Raw genomic sequence first — 22,324 nt, forward strand, 5'->3', positions numbered from 1 at the left:
ATTTACCAGTATATAAATAATGACTCCCTGAATAATAGCAGACCTTAGGAATGTCGGACAAATACATTTTATAAACAGGGGGGGGTTAAGTTTGGTATTTTCCAGATATTCTCACGTCGATTCACGTGAGGATTGTGAGAATATGCAGGAAATATCCACCTGTGTGTAAAATGGACTTGTCCTACATTGCCGACAGTGGAATCTACTGAGGGAGTCATTATTATTAAATGGGTAAATATTTTTAAAGCTTGTACATTTTATTATCCTTAAAGAAGCTGTACTTAACGTTGATATCCCATTTAAGAAATAACAAATGGTTTATTCCTCTTTGCGATTTATCGTGTAGGTATCCTATATTCATGTATAGAGGGAACAACATCTAATTCAACTTTACATAAGGTGTTAAACACATTCCCTTACCAATGAAAACATGGCTTTTAAATAATAAAATATTTTTTCTCGAAATAACCTTTCCTCTTATGGTGGAATCAAGCAAACAAGACTTGGTTTGTATGATCTAGACTTGCCTAGGCTTTCAGTAAAAAAAAATACCTAAAAAATATAAATTCCACAGTCATGGTGCAGGACTTACATTCATTGTGCCCCTTCATCTCTTTGGCTGTTTATGATGTGGGTCGAGTGTAGTATACAATACACTTTATGCAACAATGCGGCGCGCCCTGAGTTTACACACTGTGCCATGGCCTTGAATGGTAACCGTTTGTTTAATGAACAGTATTCCAGCTATACAACAGTGGCCGCTAACTAATTGAGTAAGAAAAACACAACTTGTTGTATTTCCACTTGTTTATTGCACGCTGAAGCACACACAGATACATACTTCCATCACTTAGCATCAAGGTACCTGTCCCACAAACAGCAGGAACAGAACAAGCCTTCAATGTTGAACACAGATTTGTCCCATTCCACCGATTGTGCTGTCCAACACCACTATACAATGTAGTGATAAACATTCTTGAGTATAAGGAGAGCACCAATTATGTGAGAGCCTAGATTTTCACAATGCTGAAGTATACTACTCAAGGAAAGTTAAAGAACACTGACAATTGGAAGGTTGGGTTTTGTGATATCAACCAGCCATGACTCATTTATTAGTCATACGAAAAATTCAATACTTTTTCAACTTCTTTTGAGTGGTATATATTAAGGGTCAAGATCAGATGCGCGTTTGTTTTCGATGGCCCATAAATATATTTTCAGTCACTCACTTTGATGTTAACTACTCCCCAATCAGTCTTTGAAATGTGTGTGATCACTGAGATGTAATGCTACGCCCACATCTTTCCCAAGACTCCGTAGCAAGGGAGTAATCAGAGAAGAAACAACGACCTATGAGGAATTACAGATTATTTGTCCTGAGTGAAGAAATGGTGTAAGCCTCAATCAGTGGCGAGGGAATTGCAGCATTCATTCCAGAGAAACACATACGCCTTAATTCCGAGCAAGGTATCCTGTGTATTACTCACTGACACTTCAAGAAAGAAAGGAAAGAAAAAATAAGAAGTATCATCCCAACAGAGAGATTTCACTAAAATAATCCTATTGTTCACTGGATGTAATGTCATCAGTTGTGAGTTTGTGAGTGAGTGAGTGAATTCCTGGCATTCTTCATATTTTTCAACCTGATTAGCCACGAAAGTTTGCATTATTGGCCGAATTTCGAACGTTTCCGATTCAGGGTGATTCTGGATATTCGTGGTCGTAGTGAAAGGGGGGCATTACTGGGTGCAATGGCTGGAAGGAATCCATGTATTCATCTAAAAAATGGTAACAACAATTTATGTAGTTTTCAAAAAGCTACAGATCATATACTGTCCAATTTCATAGTGAAGAGTTGCAGACATGTTGATTCTGAACACGAATCACACTGAATATCCTCCAGTTTCAGTCTCCATTTGCTTGGTTTTTCATCATGGTAACCATGGTAACCCGACGGAGAAGTGTGAAAGGAAGGACTTGTGTGGCATATATGATACATGAAATCATTCATACAGCAGCAAGCACAATACTGAACATCATGAGTACGAATCTGATGCACGAAAATTCAAAATTCAAACGAAGTAGATCTCACAGGAGTGACTCACTTCTACATAAATAACAAACTCTTTGATTCTCATTGTTCGATTTCGTAACCTGAACCAACAATGGATAAGAGAATGTCTGCATGTTTATTTCACCTGCATCAGTTCATGTAGATTCCATAAAAAAATAAAAAATGAGAAAGGTTTTGTTAATGAAATATTCCAGCAACACCCCCAGTAGAAGCCCCATGACTGAGCTTCACTCATTAGGCCTGTGTGTGGGACCGACCATCCTAGGACCATGTCGGGATAAACCACCACTTCCCCAACAGCCTTCCAATAAAAGAATAAGAAAATAAAGGGATGTTCTGTCCGAGCACTTGTTTTTAACTGCTATTAACTCACAATATCATTTCTATACAGCCTTAGAAATTTGTCTGGTCCTCCGAGTTGGTGGCTACTCCTGCTTGAACAAGACAAAAATGTTTACAATGCTTACATGTCTTGTCAATTCGTAGCAAAATTGAAGCATTGAGAACTGGTTCAGAATTATAGCCCTCAAATGCTGCTAGCCAATGAGGACTACCATCAATGGATTTTTACATGCCCTCAGCCAAATTTAGTAGTCTCGGACTATGGTGAATTTCACAGGCAGTAATAACATAATATCTCCACAACAAAACATAAAAACTAGCAAAGAATATATAATTTCGAGGAAATGACAAGTATGGGTCCTTGACTTACAGAGCCAGTATCCTCAGCACTCATTATCATGCACATTAACAGGTATCATTCAGTGAGACATACATTTATCCCTTTAAAACTAACTTAAAGGAAGCCATTGAGCAGCACCCAAAGGCTGGAAGACCTGAAGCAACACATGACCGAAATGTCAAAAAGAGCCACAGCGCAATAATGTAGGCCTCATTTTGTGTATAACCAGACTTGGAAGGAGTGCTCGCTGTCTACCTTGGACACATGTTGTAACTGAAGCCATATCACAATATTCCGTTGTTCTCTGTACATAGTAATTATGAGTTCCGGATCTTCAGGATGGGGGAGCTCTGTGCCACAGGGGTGGTGTCTGTGAAGGCGGAGGAGTCGTTAGTGGGTGTGGAGGCAGGAGAGTTCAGAGTTGTGGGAGTCAAGGTCGTATGTGAAGATCTCTTCTTAGGAGTTCCATCCCTTGAGAGGGAAGATCGTTTCTTTGGTGTGGTGTCTTTCACTAGAGACGATCTTCGTCTTGTCTTTTTGAGAATATGCTGACCGAACTGCAATATAAAGAAGCATTTTATCAGATTTTCATTTGTGTCCAGAACAGGAAGAGACTAAAGACAGAGATCAGATTCAAAGCTTCAATTAAACAGCAGATCGTGAAGTATGCAGTCAGGTGACGCGATCCTTGGTGGGACTGCTTGCACAGTTTGGCTCTAGTTATAACAGTTGTGGACTATACAATAACTAAAGAAACTAAAAGTTTCAGAAAATCAATTAATGTTAATACAACCTTTGATGAAATACTGTACTTAAAAACTGAACTTAAAAATCCCATCCATAACTGAACCAAAATCTCAAAGATACTGGTTAGATGTAAATCTATATTCCTGTGACAGCATTCTCATATATGCTCCTGATCTGAACTAACAACACTTTCTCCTTCTATAACCTACTGGAAGTCTAGGGCTCATCTCCGGAGAGCTGAAGTCGGGGTTGTTCTCCTTGTCGAGTTCGGGGCTGTACAACCTGCGATGAGCAAACTTCTTCTTCAGTGCTTGAGCTATGATGGAAGCAGGGTCAAGTGAGTCCGAGTTGGGCTTCCCTCGTAGCGGCGTACCCCCTGGAGATCTGGCCAACAAACATACAAATGTAGACATCATTCCTGTCTGTACTGTTCTTGGGAGACAAAAAAGTTCAACATAATTCGAAATACCACTTAAGGATTGAGGTTGTATTTGTTGACGTTCATCAACTGATGCAGACCGTGCTGCTTCACGTGAGCAAATTTCATACTGGGCGAAGCGCTTCATGGTAAATTTGCTCATGTGAGGCACTATCTTCATCAGCTGATGAACGTCAACAAATACAACGTCAATCCTTTTATTGACAGATACGTAAATCATAACAAAACTATCCACTAAACATCAAACATGAATTATTTTAAACAAACTATATCATCTGTCCCAAACATTCCATTTGGAGTGACATCCTTTGGTTTTACAAACGGCAGAAAATGGCGGGTACAGCAATGTCATTCACTTGAAATGAGCACCCAGAAAACGTTAGCATTGGAAAGAAATCCAGACCCGGTTAAGGCTGAAAATGGATTGATATTAACCTTCTGCGAACTTTGGGGATGTGTTTGAGTCATACTACGGCTGCTGATGACGGGGATTACGGCTTGAGGCGGCGCGGTTGGATTTCCCGAAACAATACACAACAGTGTGGAGCTCAGCGATATCTTTTGATAAGTTAAGAATTCACTGTTATAGCTTCAAAAGGATGCTTCATTTCAGTGACCCGACATACACATGATCTGTCTGGCCTCAAAGCCATCATTCGTAGCCTGAATTGATGTCGTCAGTGTTCCCTAATAATTTTTATTTTTATAATCTAATATGTTATTTTTAGACATTGAGGAAATCCCCTAACGTAGTTCCTGTATGTCTTTGCTCGATTGACAACGTAATCACATGACACAATGACATTCTTGGGAAATGAACAACAGTCAGCTTGGTAGTGTTCACCTAGGCGAGGTCACCCGCTACTGTCAATATCAAGGCATGGGGTTTAAGATTGAGTTCAAGATTTGTGCACTTCTACTGCAATGTGTATGCATGTGTCTGTGTCTGTGTCTGTTTGTACTAGTCCAGGCTTCTGCCAGTTTTATAGTGCCAGCCCACAATGATAACAGTCCTTGTTTTATCCTGTTATATTAAAACTGAGTTGTGAAAGGAGTAACAATGGCACTAATTCCCCTGAAAGATCTTCAAAACTGACTTACCTTTTGATGGACCTCAGTTTGACAGTTCCCAGCCCCTTGAGGATCTGTGACATGTCGGGCACTCCGTCCGCCTGGGTACTGTTGTCGGGGCGATCGGAATCATCAGCCGTCTGGAGACCAGACTTTTGCTGTAACGGAAAACATTCATACAAATGCCTAGAATGGTTTAGTTGTAATCCGATCTACTTAGAATAAATACACGCACAATCTTAGTCTTCCATCTGCCTCTCTTACTTTAAACTTGTTAGATGTCTACTCTATGCTAAAAATACTGCTGAGGTTATTTGCTTAACAATATGTACACAATCATTTGAAGATTGTTATTTGATTTATCAAACACAAATACTTCACCTGTTTGAGCATAGCTGCTAGTGACATCCCGCCTGCTTTAGACTTTGTACCAAGCACAGGGGTGGAGGGAGGCGGTGGAGGGGGTGGCGGAGGAGGAGGAGGAGGAGGAGGGGGTGGGGGACCAGAAGGGGGCAGGGGAGGGGCAGGAGGAGCACACACTGCTGGGAGAGTTATGCTGGCACCTTCAGGATCAGCTGTAAGAAATATACAGACATTCATCATACTGAAAATAGTCCACCACATCTCAAGGTAAAATACTGCTTTAAAAATGAATTAACTGGGCCTTGTTAACATGGATAGAGGTAAAATGAGGTTTAACTTCTCATTCAAAATTATTGCACTTTTATAGCAATGCACTGACATACATGCAGGGATAATTCTAGGAGGGGGGCCTTGTAGCTTTTAGCCCCTAAATCTGAAAAAGGCCCACATTTGCAAATACAATGGGGTATTTTAACATTGTGCTGCATGGGCATACCTGTGGAATATATGAAATTTTCACATGAAGGGACCATGTCAGAAAATTCCCGGAGTTAACCCTGTACATGTGTACTACATACGTGTCGGGTATGCGTGCATTTGCGTGTGTGTTTTTTAGTCAGGACTAATGCCAGTTAAATGGTGCTAGCCAACGAATATACCTTGCCTCACATTTAACATGGATTGTTTGTTTGTTTTTTAATGCTGCACTCAGCAATATTCCAGCTATGTGAAGACTGTCTGGTCCAGGCTCGATTATTCACAGACTATCAAGGGCTTGACATCATGAGCATCGATCCACGCCATTGGGATCGATGACATGCATCAACCAAGTCAGCGAGTCTGGCCACCTAATCCCGTTAGTCGCTTCCTATGACAAGCATGGGTTGCTGAAGACCTATTCTACCCCGGATCTTCACGGCTATTTTACATGGATACCCCACTCAGTAACACTACTGCATACTGACTGAGCCAACCAGTCCTTGTATTATTACAATAATGCCAAATGCCAGGCAGGGTAACAAGGGCCATCTTTTAACATCTTTTGGTATGACTCGGACGGGAATCAGACGGGAATTGACCCGCCGACCTTCTGCTGTCCGTGCAGCCGCTCTATCCACTAGCCCATGGAGGCTGTCACATGGTTAGAGGTTTGTGTGAATTCATAATGAAAATAGTAGCAAATGTACTACAGATCCAATAATATATGATAAGATTCTTTACAGCTAAGTGCTCAATGAATAAGTACTTCTTAAATCCTGGTTTCCACAAGACATGCAAGACATATATATCACTTGTGTGAGATCGAACATTTCTATTTTCCTCATTTTGAGAATTCATGCAATTTTTTGTTTTGAATTAATGATCACATGTAAACTAAAAGAAGAAAGTTGTCACAGATAGTAGGAGGACACTGTGGTGCCTTTGCATAAAAATGTTAGGCCACCAAAGTTTCAAACAAATTAAGTACATTTGGAGTTTGGTACAGTCAAGTCCCGTTAATCCGACATAGATGGTTGCATATGACTATGTCGGATTAACGAGTATGTTGGATAAACAAAATTAATTAGTATCAATGTTCGTGATCGAAAATCGGACAACTTGAATTGTGTTGATTTATTTCAATCAGGAGAATTTCTATCTAGTACAACAATGTACAATGAGATCAACGACAATTATTGATACAATAATACTTCATACACTTAATAATTAAAATAAGATGGAGCCACAAACTCTAGCTCATATGATTAAAGTTTTCATGATCAAAATCTCATATTTTGGCAAATCCTAGCTTGAACCATGGACAGCAGTATCATGCTGAACACACTCTCACCTCGGATAGATTTATTTGTCTCCTGTGTGAGTACGAGCAGCGCTATCTGTTTGCGTAGTGCTGCCAGCTCCTCCTCCATCGCTGTCAGCTTCAACACTGTGCTGGCATCCTGCGTCATGTTAGACAACATCGACAATGACTGATTCAGGGGAGTAGACGTCATCTCCTTCCGCTGTATCAAGAATGTGGCATCATCCGTAGCGTTTATGACATCACATTCCTCATCACTGTCCTTCTTCTCCACCCTGACACATCAACCAACAGTTAGCATGGTACGCTATAATATCACAGTGGTTAATTTATAATGGATTGTAATGGCATACGCTTACTAACTTATTAAATATTTGATACGCAAAACCAATTTCTGTTTTGGATTATGCACGATCAGTATGCATACTGCCTAGTTGGGTCACAGGACATCATCCAAACAAATGGGTTCTTTTCTGACCAATTTCGGGGCAGTCGGGTAGCCTAGTGGTTAAAGCGTTCGCTCGTCGGGGTTCGATTCCCGACATGGGTACAATGTGTGAAGCCCATTTCTGGTCTCCCTAGCCGTGATATTGCTGGAATATTGCTAAAAGCGGCATAAAACCATACTCACTCACTCCCTCTGACCAATTTCGATTGGAGGTAGGTGTAATTCCACTTCAAAAACATTCCAGAAACATGTAGTTAACGTGTATACTTTACTGTAGTCGTTACATACCACAACTAGTCCTGCAGTCGACCTGTCTTCTCAGAAACCTAGGATCAGTGGAGAGAAATCCCAGATTCGCTCTGACCACATTTCATTGTTTGTAAGCCTGTGCTCGAGGACTTCACCCAAGCGGTAAACGTCTAATGGTTCATAACTTTATTCTTTCTTTCCACATGAAGTAGCCATGCTGTGATATAACTGCAATACTGCTCAAAGCTGCATGAAAACCCAACTCACCCACTCACAGTGGGCTCAATGTTGGTTGAAGGGGCTTGTGGGTATCTTGTGTGGTTAAAAGTCCCATCACACTGAAGATTTGGGTCTAACTGCACATGTGGGTACAAGTGTAAGTCCATCTATGGCATGATGGTGTTCCCTTATGCTGTCGTGGGCATATGGCTGGTTCCTGCTATGCTGTCCAGGTTTGTTTGTTTGTTGTTCATGGTTCATTCATACAGAAATGAGGCACTCAAAATCAGGGCTTTTCAAGCTATCTTGGGCATTTTCAAGACTTTTCAAGGTTGACACTAAAAATCAAGGCTTTTCAAGGACCTTAAAATTCAAGGTCTCTTCAAGCCCGTCTGAACCATGTTATTAGTTATGCTGTCTTTAGTTGTTGTATACGGTGGTATATTAGGTTAGCTCACACCTCGACCCAATATTTTTTGGCTAATCTAATATGAGATTGTATACGGCAACTAAAGACACCATAACAAATTTATTATGCCGAAAAGTTTACACTCTCTGGTATCCATATCGCACGTGTCATGTCAAAATGAAAACTTGACACTTACAACCGTACGTTGACGTGAAGGGTCAAAGGGAGACTACTCTTCAAACCTATGAGGCTAAACTTGTTGAAAATTTTAACTATAACCTTATCAATAAAGCCATGAAAGTGATTCAAAAAACAGATTAATGTCCTTGCGCATCACAATTAATGATAGTAAAACACAAAACAGTGTCAAATAACGAATTTCGGAACCAGAATTTCCATGTGAAATATGTGAGGTGTGTTGGAAAATCCAAGATGGCTGTTACTGACGGTATACGGACTCATATTAAGGCAGTATCAACCATCTTGGATTTTTACTGACGGTATACAGGCTCATGTGGGGCCAGTAGATCTGCTTTTTAGATTGGTCAATCTCACTTTGAGGCATAATAATGTTAAACATGGAAACTCAGCAATATTCCAGGCATATGACCCAGTCTGTAAGTCTGGACCATTGATCGATATTGTAAGCAACGATCCATGCCATCGGGGTATGATGACACGTAATCAACGAAGTCACAGAGTCTTCACACCCAATCTATTGTTCCCTCTTATGACCTTTGTATCTATTCTAACCCGAGTACCCCCAGGGCCAGTCCAGGTAGGATCTGGGACGTACCTGTAGTGTATGCAGTTTTCTCCCCAGTCCTCCTCCACCCACTGGAGATCCTCAGAGGCAAATGACGTAGATGAGAAACAAGTGTTAATACTCTCTGTGCTGCCATGACGATAAACCAGCTGACTTGGGCCAAGCAGATGACTCTGAAAATAAAAATGAAGCCAAGCTCAGACAACCCAGGAGAAGAAAAGACGATCTAATGAACAGATCAAAACACAGGGGACGTGGTTGATCCAAATACATTAAAAAATGTATAAACATCATAAAAGCTGATATCCTGAATAATTGCACAGTCAACTCTTAACATTTATTCAAATTTTGCAAAATAACTTTTTAAGCTAGCACCATACAGGGTTATAACTAAACTCAAAAGCTTTTCTAGCCCTGGTAAAGATAAAATGCTCTTGTAATGTTAAAACAATGGGGAAATTTGTAAATTTATACTAACCCACAAGAACTTGTACTAGCCCTGGGCTAGTGGGCTAGTGTTAAGTTCTAACCCTTCCATAGTGTTATTAATGTTTTTTTACACAGAAATTACAATGATTTACATCATGATTTGGTAAAATCTGTCAGCCATACATGCAGTATTCCCAGATATGTAATTGTTTGTTTGTTTGTTCTTTCCACCGCACTAAGCAATATTCCAGCTATATGACGGCAGTCTGTAAATACTGGAGTGTAAATCAGACAATTCAGTGATTGACATCATGAGCATTGATCTAAGCATTTGGGATACAATGACATTCATCAACCAAGTCAGCGAACCTGACCACTCGATCTTGTTAGTCGACTCTTACGACAAGCATAGTATACAGTTGTAGTTGTACCTGCAATCTTATTCTTCTGGCAGGTTTGCGGGGTAGGATGGATGCAATGAGCCGCACCAGGCTCCGTCTCCCCACACCTCTCTCCCTATCGCGTCGCTGTCAGGGAGACAATAAATTTCAATCTTCAATGGGTTGTTTTCTTATCACCAACATTATCAAGAACAGTACTAACACATTAGTACTCCAGCTAAAAAAATTGAATTCTGACGTCCAGTTGCTGCCATAACGGAGTTAAGTGATGATGTGCAAGAAGTGAACCACTGCATCATGCTGCAATCAACCATGACGTACAGTTGTATAACTTGCATCACCCAGTGCAAATCTAACTTGTATGAGTATGGTTGAATTCCAGCAATATCACAGCGGGGGGACACCAGAAATGGGTTTCACACTTTGTACTCATGTGTGTGTGTGTGGGGGGGGGGGGGGGGCATGGGTGGCCCAGTCGTCTAAGGCTCCGCGATTTGCTGTGCAGAGTTGCGTCCCTTGGGCACGCCAGAAACCTATGATTGTTGGTTCAAATCCCGGTTCACCCCGATCATGTTTCTAGGTTTGTCAGCACCATACCCCTGCTCGTGGGTTTCACCAAAGTGGTAAAAGTCTGAGACCTGCATCACTTCGGGCTTTCCTCCCACATTAAGCTGACACGCCGTGATATAACCTGATAACTGGAATACTGTTAAAAGCGGCGTTAAACCCAACTCACTCACTTACTCATGTGGGTATTCGAACCCTGGTCTTCAGCATGGCTACCCTACTGCCCCAAAACTTGTATGAATCAACAGGATCAGTGTACATTGTCAGGGGTAGACACCATTGGTCATATCCAACTAGTCCACAGCTAATTTCTGACTTGTGGTTAAGTAAAATGACCAGATTTTGGAATACAACTAGTCTGTCTGGACTGTTACTAGTCTTGGGCTGACGGGCTAGTGGCTGTGTCTATCCTTAATTGTATGCATGGTGAGACATCATGGAAACACAGGCCAGATGTTTATTTCTAGGGTTGAAAACAAAAAACACATTACTCATCATACACATTAGACATATAAATTAAGTTTCAAGCCACTTTGTTCATGACCATACATTACATATCATGAATTCCTATTTCGTGGAAACCTTCCTGCCCAAAAACACTTTCTGGTGTCAATTGTAATACAACACTACTCATCATGATTATACTAATAGTAATCATGCTAATACATGATCAGATTGAAAAATATCCTTGATGTCAGCATTTCGTCACATTTTATGTTTTAATGCCTAAATGTTGTTTAATGATGCGCTCTGCAAGATGCCAGCATTACAACAGCCTCTAGATAAACAATTTCAACCAGGAAAACAAGTGAGTGATACCATAAGCAGCGACCCATGCCATCGGGGCATGATGACAAGCAATAAGCAATGATAAGTTAAATCACTGAGCCTGACCACTCAATGTCTTCAGTTTGGTATTACTTTGGCTTGGCATTTTGGAGATCTATTCATCTCTGGATTCCACATCTAGTAATATGCTCAACATGCTCAAAGCTTACCATTGCCATACCGCTTGTCCTCAGAGTTTGCAGCTGATCATGTTTACATTTTCTGTCAGTTTTATTCAGTTCTAATTTGAAGCAAAATTGAAACATTGATAACTGGTTCAGAATTTTAGCCATCAAATGCTAATAGGCAATGAGGACAACCATCATTGCATTTTCACTTTTAGAAGTTTTGGGCTTGTGGACTAGTATGAACAGTTACACTAGCATTGTCTGGTAATACAACTACCTAGTAACTAACCAATGGCAGTTTCCTCAACAGAAAGCTATTGTAGCAGGGCGTGGTGTCATACCACAGATGACATCCTTACCTTGACAGCTTGCTGACGGGGTTAACCTCTTTGGTCATGTGGACAAGGCGTCCAACCTTGGTTTAGAAGGTCTGTGGTTCAAGATCACATCACGGGACTCAGAAATTTTATGGCCGCTACATTGGCGCCCAAAGTGGGGCTGAGTGCGTTCATATTAAATTTGAGCAAAACAAGTATCAGTACCCTACTTTGCGGCCCGGGACACGCCTTCTGTTGAAGAGGAAGTATGTAGCAGGGCGTAGTGTCATCCCACAGATGACATCCTTATCTTGTCAGCTTCCTGACGGGGCTAACCTCTTTGGTCATATGGACAAGGCGTCTGACCTCTGATCAGAAAGTCCATGGTTTGAATCCCGTCATGGGACTCAGAAATTTTATGGCCGCTACACTATGAAGATGACTCCATGATACAAAGCAACTATAGAGACTTGGAGTAACCATGCTACATGCACAAATCTCTTATCTGTGGACAGGCAGTCACGCATGTGAGTGACCCCCTCTCAGGTCGCCACTGTAGCGGGGATCCGTCTAGCATACATGTTACATCCTCTACTGGTTACAATCAGGGCATTCCACAAAATTATGACTATTGCAAGGTAAAGTGTGGGAGTCCACCAGTTGAAGTGGTGGGATGTTTTCCACACTGTTATACTTACAATATTCCTCACCAGCTCATCAACATTTATTCCCAGATAGTCTAGTACAGCCAGTAGAATGTTTTGAAAGTCTTCTATGACATCCATCAGTCTTGCATCATATATCAACAATCAGCAATGTTTGTTAGTTTTCTGAAATATATAAAAGGTTAATCTTGTAAACTGATGTGTGTGAAGTGAGTGAACGAGAAATGGTTTTATACTGCTCTTAGCACTTCCAGCAATATCATAACAGGGAGTTGTGTAGGGGAGTGAAAACAACTCTTGCATGACAAAGAGAAACAATGTTCAGAGGATTTCACTCCCAATAAATCATTGTCAGTGTCACACCACAGGAGCACATAATTTGCTAAACTTTCTTGATTACTTCAAGACTTTCAGAGGCATTTAAAAGTTGAAAGAACATGAATACATGACACTTTTGTATGGATAACAACTTCTTTATAACGATGTTTCTGGGTTTCTTCTTGTCCCTATAGCTTATCAGGTGAATGAATTCTTCGTTTAGGGCCTAATATTCAACTATCCATTTGTGTATAATCTTTAAAAATCATATGGGCCAGATCTGTCACCCATGCAATGCTGAAGTGTTTGCGCTTGGTCATTTGTTGAGTCCATCGAAACAGCTGAAAGTTTCTTACTTAGCAAACTGTGCGACAAAGCCAAAAGACAACACTCTCGACAAACGAAGAATGACATCGGCATGTCCATATCAAAGAGACATTGTAATCAAATGTGTGTTTACTTGTGATATGTGTCTTGTGTGATAAATTTTCTTCTTTCAAACGTACCACCATTCGTAGTGTTGATCCAATCGTTTATCACTTCCGGTGGAGCTAATTCACATTTTGTATTGGAGAATGAAACGAAACATTAATTTCAACGCTTATTTGCTAATTATTTTGCCCGTGATATATCCTAATATTGTAGATATAAAGAACTTGTATTAATTGCATCTACCTTTATGTGTGACATGTATGTTTTCTTTACATGTGCATTTCACGGAGAAATATTAGATAAATTATCTGTGTCCGAGATTGATTTCTAAACTTTGACGAAAATAGTCACAAACAACTTATCCAATCAGCACGCTTTTCTGAATGTAAACGAGCCAATCAAACAGCAGTGTACTGAAGAGGCAAATTCAACCTTCGCCTGTACATGTTTACCTTCTTTGCAAGAGCCTTTTGAAATTATTTTGTGGTAAGATGTATTATTGTGTATATTTGAAATTAATACGTTGTCATTAACAACTATTGCGCTCATGATCAGTAGATAAATATATACATACATTTGTTTGTTATTTGAGAAAAGGAGGTCATCGGTCAACATTCGTCCCCAACATTTCTCAACATTGCTATTCGATATACCGTTGTCTATACCGGACAGGCTAACTAAAGCCTGATCAGACAGTCAGAAGGCTAGGTCAATCTGGTTCAATTGTAACTTCTTGTCAATGCGTCAATTATAATCGAAATGTCAATATGATTTATATACTTTACGTCATGAAGTACGTCTAATTGTGGAGACAATGTGAATTTATGACTGCAGAGTATATATCTGCACGCAGAGGCATGTTTATTGCAACTTTATTAATTATGTTTTGCAGCAAGGTACTATATCAGATAATTTCATCAAAATGGTTACAACTGATGCTATTAGTGCCATGAAGACACTGGCCACAGATCCAAAGAAAAGAGCAGCACTTGCAAAGGTTTGCTTGCCTGTAGCTTTTAGCCTCATATTTTGAGTGTGAACAGATTACCATCATAGTAGAGTTATGAAGTTTCTGCTGAAAAAGCCTTGTAATACATTTCACAAAAATTGTGACTTAAGTTCTACTAACCGTTTTATGACATTATGTTCAGGATTAAATGTGTTTGAAGTGGAAATAAACAGCTGCATGATTTCTCTTATGATGCTGATTACACAGAAACAATTGGCTCAATTTCTCATAATGCACTTGTTACATTGGAAATGCATGAGCACCAAATCATAGCCACCCTTAGTTCATGTGAATACCTAGTGTAATGACTGTTAAACTATTTCATTCTTTCTATTACATTTATCAAATTAAATTCATCGGACCATTTAATGAATTGTAACAACTTGACAGTACCACTTTGATACTTATTTAACTACATATCATCTGGTTTGATGAATGAGTTTCAGTTGCATATATGGCTTTCTGTGTTATAGGATGCCACCTGTGTTGGAGGACTTGTTGTCGTACTCTCAAATTCAGACACGAAAGTTGTAACATTAGCACTTGAGGTATGTATAAGAACCATGCACATGCATGTGTTCAAATATCTTTATGTAGAAATGCTTTTCACACAATATGGACTCATTTGATTTTCAAACAAAACACATTTAAATCAATATAGATGCACAGTCACACATCTCACAATATTGTTTCTTAGGGAGTCAGGTTTCACAAAGTTAAGTGCTTTTTAGGTAAGAATCACCAGTTTTCTAAGGCTCCAAAGAAACACTTTGGCAAAATCTACTATGTTTATTACTTAACTTGTATGACATATTATACACTGTTATTATCATCATCATCTATGTAATTACAGAGCAGTATCATTTTGTATAGATTCTTTGGTGAACCAACTCTGTTGATCTCTGTTCCAGGTTTTTTACAGATTTCTTTAAATAGATGAGAATGTTTTAGGCATGTTGATCATCAATGGAGTTTTTGTAGACGCTGCTGCTTCTGGTGGAGAGTGGGGAGAATGTGGCACCGCTGAAAAACTTCATGGGGATGCTGGACCAGCTAGAGGCACTCATGAACAGGTCATTTTGAAAATATCAATTGATTAATTGTAATTAGTGATTAAATAGTAACCCAAACTGATGCTATTATCAAAGTGTCTAAAACATGCAATATATAATGTTTTACATTAATTAATCTATACATTGTATTTAGTCACACACCATTCATCATTCATATGCAACCAATAAGACAGTTTCATACATGTTATATAAGAAGTATGATTTTGACTTTTGAAAATTCCAGAAAATCGTTGTAACCTATTCTCTGAATGAACAATTGAAACAAACTGATTAGAACCAATTATAGGTGGTGGAAATTCAACTGATTGGCAGCATATGTAGATATATGAAAGTAGTAATGAATGTTGTTGTTTGTGTTGTGTATTTTATCATCCAAAACTGGCTTCCGCAGGAGATAATGCTTAGATGAGAGGTGACAATGCTTGTCGTAAGAGGCAACTAACGGGATCGGGTGGTCAGACTCGCTGACTTGGTTGACTTGGATTGTCTGGTCCAAACTAGATTATTTACAGACCGTGGTCATATAGCTGGAATATTGCTGAGTGCGGCGTTAAACAACAAACAAACAAAACAAAAAGCTTGCGCGAGATACAGTGATTAATACACAGGTGCCTCTCAGATAACATCCTTACAAGTTGTTTCAAAATGTGTAAGTGGAAGCACACACACAAGCCTCAGATGTTTCAACTGTTATTGACTTGTGCTGACATAATTTGACATCAAAAGACAAGAAGGTGAGGTTCTCTGTGTGTGTACAGGAGTGATGGAGAGCCAGAGTTACGGGCCCTGACAGAGAAGCTGTACCTCATCCTTACAGAGGTGGATCAACAGACTCCACTCCGAGACACCAGCAACATTCACTCAACAAGGTGGGCAGTGGAGGGGCACCTGTAGATTTATAGCACTAGTTCACTTTGAACCTTTCAGTCCTCATGGATTACCTTCATCACTATACTTTTCACTTTTTCAGAATGAAACTAGTGATTTGTTTGAAATATTCTATACAAACTAATAGTGTCCAAACTAAAGATAGAGTACATACAAATCTTACCTCTGCATGGACAAATAACAATAACTTACTGGTGACAAATCATCCGACTTGTAAGTGAGCACACATGGCGGTTTCTTGGAGGAGGGTTAGTGGTTAAAGCATCGCTTGTTACACTGAAGACCCAGGGGTTTGATTCCCCACTTGGGTTAATGTGTGAATACCATTTCCCCTGCCATGATACTGCTGGAATATTGCTAAAAGCAAATTAAAACCTCCCTCCCTCTTTGGGAGATTTAAATCCATCCTTGACTGTTAAAAAAAAATGTTTGTATCAATTATCTTGTCCAGAGGTACAAACTATTTTGAAAGCCCCTAGACGTTGCTGCTATTTGTGATGACGTACAGACATATTGATTACTGTAATTGTAGAAGGAACAGCAGCTGCAGCAAGAAGAGCAACAAGAGTCTGAGTTACCATAGCCACAAACACAAGTCGGTCATCCTGCAACTCAGGGGCATCACAGACAGGGTCAGTATGCAGCATTGTACCCATCTGTACTGTTAGGTGCTCAGGCATGGAGCCTACGTCAGTAAACAGGCTTCCATTAACTGGATATAAAATGAAAGGTTGTAGCAAACATAAAAGAAACATTATCATGAATGTGAAACTTTTACCATGTTTACTAGCTAGAATAATGGTAATGTATAAGGACGACCCCTAAACAGCCTAAAGTTCTACATTTTCTATGAGCCTTCAGGATTCCTTTAACACCAGACGAATTACTGAGGCTTGTGTCAGTGTCAATCCATGCATGATGGTGAACTACTCTCCTTGTGCCCGGGGCGGTCGGGTAGCCTGGTGGTTAAAGCGTTAACTTGACATGCCAAAGATCCGGGTTCGACTCCCCTAATGGGTACAATATTCGAAGCCCGTTTCTGGTGTCCCTCGCCAAGATATTGCTGGAATGTTGCTAAAAGTAGTGTGATATTGCTGGAATATTGCTTAAAGCGGCATAAAACCATATTCACTCACTCTCTCCTTGCACCCAAATCTATCTCTATTTCTTCCAGGGGGTTCCAGGTTAGAACAGGTCCCAAGCAACCTATGGTTGTCTAAAGAGTTGACTAAATAGATTGGGTGGTCAGACTGGGATTTGGTTGATAGCGTGTCATCATACCGACAGCCTTGGTCATTGTTCACAATATCCATCATTGGATTGTCTGGTCCAGACTTGATTCTTTACAGGCTGCCATCATAAAGTTTGAATATTGCTCAGTGCCGCATTAAACAACAAACTTTATTTCTTACAAGTATAATTTCTGATATTAATACCAACTCTACTGAGATATGAAAATATTGTCAGTGATATAGGGAGGTATACCTAAGAGTTTTGCACAGACATGAATGTGGTTGCAAACAGAAGCCTGGACAAGTACCTGGAAACAGTGGGCTTTGTTGTCTGTTCTGTGTGTCAGAAGTTTTTGTTTGTCTTATTCTAATGAGTCTGTGCCTGAGAAAACAGGAATCTTTCTTTTTGTCTTAGATTTGTACTTATAAATTGTGGTGCAATTATGTTATCCTTTCACCAACTGTTGCCAGAGTGACCGGGAGCTGTGCATGAAGCTGCTGCTGCAGGTGAAGGGGGTCATCAGCATCACCTTCGACATGAACAAGAGGAGGAGCATACTGCGGGTCAAGAACGACGTTAAACCAGAGGTCAGTCACCTCCAGTCACCAGTGTCTTTTTTATGGGATTATATGCATTTGTTTTTTCTAGGTCTGATCTAGGTTTTGTGAACCTGACATTGATAGACAGCCAAATGAGATTCAAGACTAAAAGAAAAGCACTCAACTGTCTCCTTGCATTCTCACTAAACTAATTGCATGAAAGTTGACATGAAATAGAACTTCAAATTGGCAAACAAACAAAATACCTTAGCAGGGGGAAGAGTATTCGGAATCACAACAGTCATTGTTTGAAAACACAACAGTCAGTTGGTTGTGAGTTCAACTCCATGCATGGTTGTGGGCTGCCTAGCACAGTGGGGAGCTACGTCTGGGGGCAGTGATAGTATTGAGATCTCCAAAAATGGGCTATTCTGTCAGGGGCTTGTGTAAGGAACTGCTTGGTTTGAATCCCATATTTGGCCCAATTATGATCCTGGGTACATGAGCACTGTACCAGCAGACCTACAGTCGTGGTCATTGTCCTGTACTGTGTTGGATTTTCCTCCAAAATGAAACTGCCTTACGCGACTGGCAATGGTGTGAATGAAAAGTCAAGTGTATTTGTATGTTTCAGAGCCTGGTGCAGGCTGTAGCAAGGTCGCAGACGATGGCAGCCCAGCAGGTGGTCCGAGACGACAATGGAGAGGAGGTGAGGAGGCCATGACGTAGGAATAAATGGGATATAGTACTGCTTGTGGAGGAACTTGCTGAAACATTAATAAGTGATAGTCTTGTGGACAAGTGCAACTCTGAAGTAAAAGAAGTAAAGCATGTACATGATGTATGAGTATGTTTGTTTGTTTGTTTATCACCGCACTCAGCAATATTCCAGCTGTATGACGGCGGTCTGTAAATGATTGTGTCTGGACCTGACAATCCAGTGATTGATATCATGATCATCGATCCACGCAATTTGGATATGATGACATGCATCTACCAAATCAGCGAGCCTGACCATCCGATCCCGTTAGTTGCCTCTTACGAAAAGCAGAGTTGCCTTTTATGGCGAGCATGAGTTGCTGAAGACCTATTCTACCCCGGGTTGTAGGAGTATGAAGCATGTAGCTGAGTGAATTATAATCCAGTGTGTTGTGTCTGGTAATGAAAAGGGTAACTCTTGAGAAGGCAACTTCTAAAAATGGAGGCCAAAGTACTGTTTTAATATCCAAAACATTAAAATTATTACAGCAATTGACATTGTTTGAAGTCCATCTGCCTGTACCTATATTTCTGCCACTGGAGGAGATGTATTTATTTGAGAATGTTTATATAGTCTAATAGAAACTCTCCTTAATTCAGCTTTTCCTGTCATTCCGATCCCTGATGGAAGAAGCTGAGAAGGAGAACTCTGACATGCCCAGTTACCTTGCCGACGATGCTGACAGTCCTGTGATAGATGACAAGGCCGTTGCGCGCACTGCGCGTGATGAGAAGAAGGAGGGAGGCTGGCTCAGCTCGGCAGCATCCTTCCTCACTAACTCATTCTACTGGTGATTGGCATTTTAAGCTGTATAAATGGGGTGTGGATGATGTCATGTGGATATCTCAAGGATGGTGCTTTTAGAAATAACAGAATATGAGTGAAAGAGAAAGATGATTTGGTAGGGCTTAAAAAAATAAAAGAAGTGGTTCTCAGGCACTGGCTCTGCCAGCGTTGTGTGTTAGAGAGACAGAATATTTGAAGATTTTCTTTTCTTTTCTTTTTGAAAATGGAAATAAAAACAAAATGTGCTGCAGACTTTATGATGATTTGGGTAGTGCCTGATAACCAAGACTATTATTTTTTTAGCCTAGAGAGTTCTTGTTTTTATGTAGAATTGCTATTTAGGCAGTTACAATGTCTGCACTACAATGTTTATGCCAAACCTACAGTACCTTTGTGCAAGTGGTCCAGGACAACCATCAAGGCAATCACACATTGCTTGATGTCTGCCGTATCCTCTGATTATAGGACTACTGAAAATATGGTGCACAATTTCAGTCTTGCCCAAAACTTTGGAGTCTACTGTCCTGAATTTGTCTCATGGTTTCATTTTTCAGTGTATTTTAGTGTTAATATATGGACTATTATAAGTTCAACTTACAAGACTGAAAGACATTTTACTAGTTCAGCTGCAGTCAGATGGAGTAAAACAGTATACAGAGAAACCTTGTTAAATCATACAGGACTTTACTCAGTGAAATAGTCCTGATTAACAGGTTTCTGCATTAACGAATCACATGGAGTCCTATATCTTTGTAAATTGGCGTTCCTAACAAGATGGTCAAGAAAGCAAGATTTCCGCAATAGCCAGGTTTCACTGTGCTTGTTGGAATATTAGTGAGAGCTGTGTTAAACAACAAGCACTGTACTTGTCGGAGAAACTAGCCACAGGATGAAACTGTGGGTGTGCACTTGGTAATACTGTGTGTTCGGAAGAATGTTATTAGATATGGACAAGAAGTATTGCTTTTAGACATTTTACCATTTTTAAGATTGTCTGTTGTGAGAATGAGATGAATGTACTGTCCTTTGAAATCCTGGCTATGTAATCTGGTGTTGGTACTGACAAAGTACAGTAGAACACGGATATAACGAACTACAAGGGACCAGAGAAATCAGTTCGTTATATCCGTTGTTCGTTATACACATTTTTGCTCGGAAACGTCCGCCATCTTGGATAAGACAAAACACAATACACGTAATTGCAGTGTTATTACTGTATTATAGTGTATTGAAGAATGTCGGTTTTTAAACATTATTGTCCAGAGGTTGCACATTTTCAATGATTCCGTTATTGGTCAATAGATTTCATAGCCTGGATTTCATGGAGAATTATACAATGACCGATCCTTGCAGACAAGGGGTTTAATGCCTTGCTGGGCATCCTGGGAGCTGTTTTCACTTTCCCATTACATTCCTACCTTTCAACACCACTCTCTTGCATCACACTTACACACTATATAAACACAGCACCCACCTGGCCAGCAAGGCATTGGTCTATACATGTAATTACTGTCAACACAAATGTACAGTGGAACATTAAACCTGAAGTTGTACCATGCAGATTTAATGTTGTGTTTTCATTTTCAATAAGTGTTACTTAGACCCTCTTCTCTGAAGCAGTGTTGATGCGTGATGACATAGGCTGGACAGTAGGCTAGTTAACTAAGCGTACTTCGGATGATGAGTTGGAATGAAGTCGGCAGTAACGTAGGCTTATGTCCCTATGCTAATTCCAGAGCAGTAGGTTGCCTTGACCTCATGGTAGTCATAAAAAGTGACTCCTTCAGGATTCTGTGTTAGCATTGGTCCCTATTCCGGAATTGGGTATTTGTTTGCGCGTCCGTCGTCTGCACCTATCATCTCATCACCTGCTATATTCGAATAAAACGTGTCGGGGTCGGGTAGAATTGGGTATTTGTTTGCGCGTCCGTCGTCTGCACCTATCATCTCATCACCTGCTATATTCGAATAAAACGTGTGGGGGTCGGGTAGAATTGGGTATTTGTTTGCGCGTCCGTCGTCTGCACCATTCGATTCCTGATATGGGTACAATGTGTGATGCCCATTTCTGGTGTACCCGGGAGTGATATTGCTAGAATATTGCTAAAAATCGTGTAAAACCAAAGTCACTGAATAAAACGTGTATTGTTCCATTAATTGTCTTACATGATTGAATTTTGACACAACTGCTATAGTACTCATGTCCTGTCATATGATATATCTATACAGCAAATGGCCGGGACCGGCACAGTTCGTTATATCCGACAATTCGCTATAAGCGTCTTCGTTATAAACGTACTTTACTGAATTTTGGAATAACGCATTGGATGAATTAATCGTTTATAAAGGATTAACGAGTTCTACGTCAATTAACATACTCATAAGAAAAAACTCACTTAATGAGATAACGTTTCACATCTTAATAAATTTTGTGTTTATCGTTACAGAAAGAGGCACTTCCTAACTTTTCAGAACAGAGAGTACCCCCAAAACGCAATTCCCGGCCAAAGGCACACACGGACGGACGGACGGACGGACGGACACACACACACACACACACACACACACACACACACACACACACACACACACACACACACACACACACACACATACTTACTCGAGCTATAATTTCCTACCGCTGAGAGGTCCTGGCAAGCATCTTCCGTAACTACAGACAGCA

The 22,324-nt window shown here is 40.2% G+C and overlaps 2 protein-coding genes across 4 annotated transcripts; one reads left to right on the forward strand and one right to left on the reverse strand.

Annotated features, from left to right (window-relative positions):
• Positions 1–806: 806 nt before the first annotated feature.
• Positions 807–13,447, reverse strand: LOC139478812 (mitochondrial fission regulator 2-like). Of its 3 annotated transcripts, none has more exons than XM_071261466.1 (9): positions 13,382–13,447; positions 12,637–12,768; positions 10,129–10,224; positions 9,299–9,441; positions 7,208–7,452; positions 5,395–5,588; positions 5,044–5,171; positions 3,713–3,887; positions 807–3,313 (listed from the first exon to the last, which is right to left on the reverse strand). In XM_071261466.1, the coding sequence occupies exons 2-9, from the start codon at positions 12,721–12,723 to the stop codon at positions 3,074–3,076; spliced, it is 1,308 nt and encodes a 435-aa protein (XP_071117567.1). In that variant the 5' UTR covers positions 12,724–12,768; positions 13,382–13,447; the 3' UTR covers positions 807–3,073. The 3 variants fall into 3 exon arrangements, with proteins under 3 accessions (XP_071117567.1, XP_071117570.1, XP_071117569.1); XM_071261469.1 differs by having other exon boundaries at positions 13,428–13,444; XM_071261468.1 differs by lacking the exon at positions 13,382–13,447 and adding an exon at positions 13,278–13,342.
• Positions 13,448–13,748: 301 nt separating this feature from the next.
• LOC139478937 (armadillo repeat-containing protein 1-like) lies at positions 13,749–21,189 on the forward strand. Its single transcript, XM_071261632.1, has 9 exons — positions 13,749–13,839; positions 14,246–14,350; positions 14,836–14,910; positions 15,344–15,435; positions 16,194–16,304; positions 16,856–16,955; positions 18,027–18,143; positions 18,730–18,804; positions 19,455–21,189. Exons 2-9 carry the CDS (start codon positions 14,276–14,278, stop codon positions 19,647–19,649), a joined length of 840 nt encoding a protein of 279 aa, XP_071117733.1. The 5' UTR covers positions 13,749–13,839; positions 14,246–14,275; the 3' UTR covers positions 19,650–21,189.
• The last annotated feature ends 1,135 nt before the right edge of the window (positions 21,190–22,324 follow it).

The sequence above is a fragment of the Haliotis cracherodii genome, unplaced genomic scaffold (genome assembly GCF_022045235.1).
Source record: "Haliotis cracherodii isolate W230 unplaced genomic scaffold, xgHalCrac1.p SCAF_4, whole genome shotgun sequence".
In the NCBI taxonomy this organism is placed as follows: Eukaryota; Metazoa; Mollusca; class Gastropoda; order Lepetellida; family Haliotidae; genus Haliotis; species Haliotis cracherodii.